General features: G+C 44.8%; 1 protein-coding gene across 3 annotated transcripts in view; it reads right to left on the bottom strand.

Moving 5' to 3' along the window:
* Positions 1-1,316: 1,316 nt before the first annotated feature.
* Positions 1,317-4,324, bottom strand: part of smg1 (SMG1 nonsense mediated mRNA decay associated PI3K related kinase) — a 70,551-nt gene continuing 67,543 nt past the window's right edge. For all 3 annotated transcript variants that reach the window (XM_028600627.1, XM_028600628.1, XM_028600629.1), the window contains exons 63-64: positions 3,067-3,173; positions 1,317-1,593 (exon numbers count right to left, since the gene is read on the bottom strand). In XM_028600627.1, coding sequence (XP_028456428.1) covers positions 1,516-1,593; positions 3,067-3,173 — 185 coding nt within the window. In that variant the 3' untranslated portion in view covers positions 1,317-1,515. The remainder of the gene's footprint in view (positions 1,594-3,066; positions 3,174-4,324) is intronic.

The raw sequence follows: 4,324 nt of genomic DNA, 5'->3' as shown, positions 1-4,324 counted from the left end.
CCAGTTTTTGATTGGTTACCGCCCAATTGTGAACGGAAGCAGGATAGACAAAAACCTACAGGTTTCCAGCCTCAGCTGCAGGGCGGAATCAAATTGCCGGCAGATCGGGCTGGGTTTACCCGGTCTAGGGGAACTGCTAACAGAAACTTCTTTGACCTAGGAGGAAGAAAAATAAAAAACATCAAGGATGTACAGTTACTGCAGGTTTCTGGCTGCACATAGGTTGTCTGGTGAGCATGCAGTTATGGCATGAATCTAAAATCAAAACTCGACACTTCTCAGTTCCATGTTTATTTGGTATCCAACAAAATCCAATAAAAGCTTTAAGAATCAACATTTTGCACCACCACCACCAAAAAAACATAACTTCTCCCACTAAAAATGTAAAACTAGAAGGTCAAGGTTAATAAAATGCAAGCATTAGGGCTGGGGGAGCGAATATGTATGAGGAAAGCAACATCTTCTGACAGGCAAGTCAACAAAAAGGCAGAAATCTACTCCTACAGTTCCGTTTAAAGGACGGGGGGGATAGTTACAAAGATCAACACAGACTAAAGATGCACACCGAAGAAAAAGAAATCGGACAGAGGTTGTCCCTCGTCCAAGTGACTTCACCTTCACGTGTCCGTTTCTAAGCTCACGAGCCATCCAAAAACTATTTCACATGACAGGACGTTTCACTTTTATCCACAAAAGCACAAAACCTTCCTGAGAAAACAACTCTTTTATTCTGGGAAAATCTTCAAGACAAGTTGTACAAGTCTTTACTGTTTATCAATCAAAGTACAGTTGGACTGTTCTCCACCTTTGTTTCTTTTCATTACATGTTTCAGGTAGAGTCCATGTAGCCTCATGGATCCTGTTAAACCTTTCGTTCTCAGTATTCCTGCCCAACCGTGTAACCCACTGGCCAATCGGAATCAAAATGCCATCGAGGAAAAGATTAGAGAAGAAAAAAAAAAAAAGTGTGGCCATGTTAAGCGGCCCATCCATCGGAGCTCTCGCCCCCCCGGTGAAGTCCCATCCACAGCGCGTCGGCTGTTGGCTTCAAAGGGAAAACGGCTCACTTCCTGCTTCATCCTGCTCTCAGGTGGAGTTTGTTTGGCTCAACAGGATGCAGCGATGTTTATGGGTAACTTGACAGTGAGCAATGCAGGTGAGGGGGGGGGAAGGTATTTCTAAGTCGAGGGTGAGGAGGCCTTTGCCCTCCTCCCCCCCTTCCCCGTTCAGCGCTGCTTTGACTGGTCAAAACCCGGAAAGGAAGGCGGGGGCTGCAGCACTAAGCGTTGTGTTGGCCCGATCGCCGGTGGTTGGGGGGATTGTGGTTGCAGCGGTGCTACGAGGTCGCTGCCCCAGATTGGGTGCCCAGGAGTTTGGGAGGGCGGACTAAGCGTCCGCTTCCCATTTCCTCCCCCCAAGGGTGGCCTGGTGCTGCTGTTCCGACACCCCAGACCCGCTGGACTCTGGTGGATCTCCAAGCCTTCGCTGGACCAAAGACATGAAGCAGCACGGCGTTCACACCCAGGCAGTCCAGCCCTCATACAGCTGGGCCAGGTTGTCCATGTTGGTGGCCTCTTTGATGACAACGTCCACCTGCAAATCAAACAGCACAGCAGCTCAGAAACGCGGCTCGGAACCCGCGCGCCCTTTCCAGCTCACTTACGGGTGTAACTTTAGGTCAGAGGCCATTTAGTCATCACTTCATCACTGGGAGTCACAGCTTTACAACACAAAGAGCAAACACCAGGTGAACATTACCATCCACAACTGCTAATTTAGAGGGTTTTTTTGGGTAGCAGACGCCCGTCAACTGATCATTGACTGACAAGCAGGCAACGGAGTCCCGGTTCAACCGTCCGAGGTGCTCGGGCGTACTGCCCAGCTGCAGAGGTTAGCGGTCGCGCAGCCACTTTCCTGGAACAGCTTGGCGACCGACAAGTCCACAGCTCTCTACTGTGAGCGCCGTGTCTGTCTGTCTGTCTGTCTGTCTATAAATAAGACTGCTTGACTTTGTCAATGAAAACCATGTGTAACAATATATATTAATATTGAGGAGGTGATGCATCGGGATATCGAATCGATTTGAATGGTTGACAGGATAATCGTAATGGAATTGTGACACCAGTTTAGAGTCACACCCTTGGTGCCAATCGGTTAACATTCTCATTGTCAGTTAATCATTAACATCCTTATTACAATCCATTACATTTTACTGTAGTCATGCACACACTGTTATACAGTGCAATCTAAAATTCTAATTCAAACTACTACTTTTCATTGTACCGTACAGGGGACTGACATTTTCCATTGTTGTCCACAGATCTCACGCTTTTAATTAATTAGAGATGTCCCGAGCCTATTGGCTCAAATAAAGCTGATTAAATAACTCTAGCAGGCTGAGGTGGACAGAAGCTCTCAATCAGTACAGTCTGGCCTCTCCAGTGCAGCATTCCACTGTATGCGTGAGTGAAATTTTGTGCGTATGAGGATGTTTAACAAGTATGTAGGTGCACAGACAATTGACTTCAAGTTCAGACTGAGGTTGGCAAAATGTGCAAGCTACGTCACTAATTATCATTAGCCAGAGGAGTGCAAAAAACATTGAGGTAGCAGCTTCTCATTTTTAGCCTGTGCTGACAGTCGCTTTCAAACGCTGCCGGCTGCAGATTGTATCAGCTGACACCAAGTAATGTTAATTCCACGAGTAACTTGACGATAGGCAAAAATGAGACTGTGCTGTTGGCAGGTTTGCGTGCTCTCTGGTGTGTCTAGTAATATGGTGTGACTCCTAATCTCAGCAATGAAGCCAATAGAAATCCTGGCCCAGACTATGAAATGAAGAAAAAACACGGTATTTTTCTTTAATAGCAACTAATATCACATGCTCTTAAAATCAGAGGTTATCTTCACAATGTTTCAATATGAGAAAAATATAAATATGTGTGTATGTGTGTGAGAGAGAGACAGTAGGCTTTATCCTAGCTTAGACTGATGTATTGGTTGTATTCAAACATAAAAACTGATGAGGCTTAAATCTGCTGGGAGCCAGGACGTCTCGAGCGTTACCTGCTCTGTGACACTCATCCTCCTGTTGGGATCGATGTCTCTGCCCTCCAGCTTGGCTTTCACTCTCTTCCACACACTGACTGCGTACGAGTTCCTCTCCTGGACAGCTGTAACACAGAAAAGGGCAGCTTCAGAGAAGTGCAGTGAGGTTAGGGCTGGGCGATAAAACGATAACGATATGTATCGCGATAGACACATAATCAATATCAATAGAAAATGCGGTCGATAAAACGTTCGATAACTTGTTTTTCTTCATCAGAAGAAACCAGAGGTTGTGAATCAAGTTTGGTTGCATGAACAAAGGCACTCGCTCTCTGGTAACCTAGCAACGTAGGGAGTGACACTCTAACAGCCAATCATGTAACAGTATCATGTTTGGTTGCGCCACATCGCTGTCTCGTGTTCTTCAATAACAGAACCGGCGTGGAGCGGAAAGTCAGTGCCGAAGCGAGCGAGGAAATCGTTGATAAAACCATAGACAGTATAAAACAGGAAAAGTCAGTATGGCAGTTTTGGGGATTTTATAAGTCTGACCGTAGTCAGACCAATGTCGTCAGACCGTCGTCCCCACCAACACTGGTACGACCACAAACTTGTTTTACCACTTTAGCCGCGCTCACACTTTCGAGCACAGCCGTATTCGCCATCAACGTCCGACAACATCTGCAGCTGCAACACGGCACAAGCAGCAGACCGCCATGGAGAGTCAGCGCCTTACTAAACACTACAAAGAAATAACGAAGGCAGACATGCTGAGCACTGTCCAGAAGCCAGGTTACCAACCTAGCACTAAACCTGCAGAAAATAGTTCCTTCTCAGGTTTCTTATATTTAGCTAACACTTTGCACTATTTTATGACACTTTATTAAGCATTTCTTACTTATTCGCTAAATTTTGCACCTTAATGTTAAGAGATAATTGTTAAGTGTTCATTGTGATTTTAGACCTGTTTACATTTGAATTATTTGAGTGTTTTCCATGGTTGTGTTGACATTTATGCTTTTATAACTGAGGGGATTATAATCAGAGCAGGGTTAAGTTTAAAATAAAAATGTTTAAATTTAATATATTTTTCTCCTGGTCCTTATTTTAAATAGGTCATAAAAAATATCAATAATTATCGATATCGACCGATATGAAAAACTTATATCGTGATACAGTTTTCAACCATATCGCCCAGCCCTAAGTGAGGTTTCACCACAATCAATGTTACACGTACACTCATGCTGCTTTTCATGCACTTGTTAAGTCTCAAATC

The sequence above is a fragment of the Perca flavescens genome, chromosome 15, assembly GCF_004354835.1.
Source record: "Perca flavescens isolate YP-PL-M2 chromosome 15, PFLA_1.0, whole genome shotgun sequence".
NCBI classification, from domain to species: domain Eukaryota; kingdom Metazoa; phylum Chordata; class Actinopteri; order Perciformes; family Percidae; genus Perca; species Perca flavescens.
This window is presented reverse-complemented; position numbering and strand designations above follow the sequence as displayed.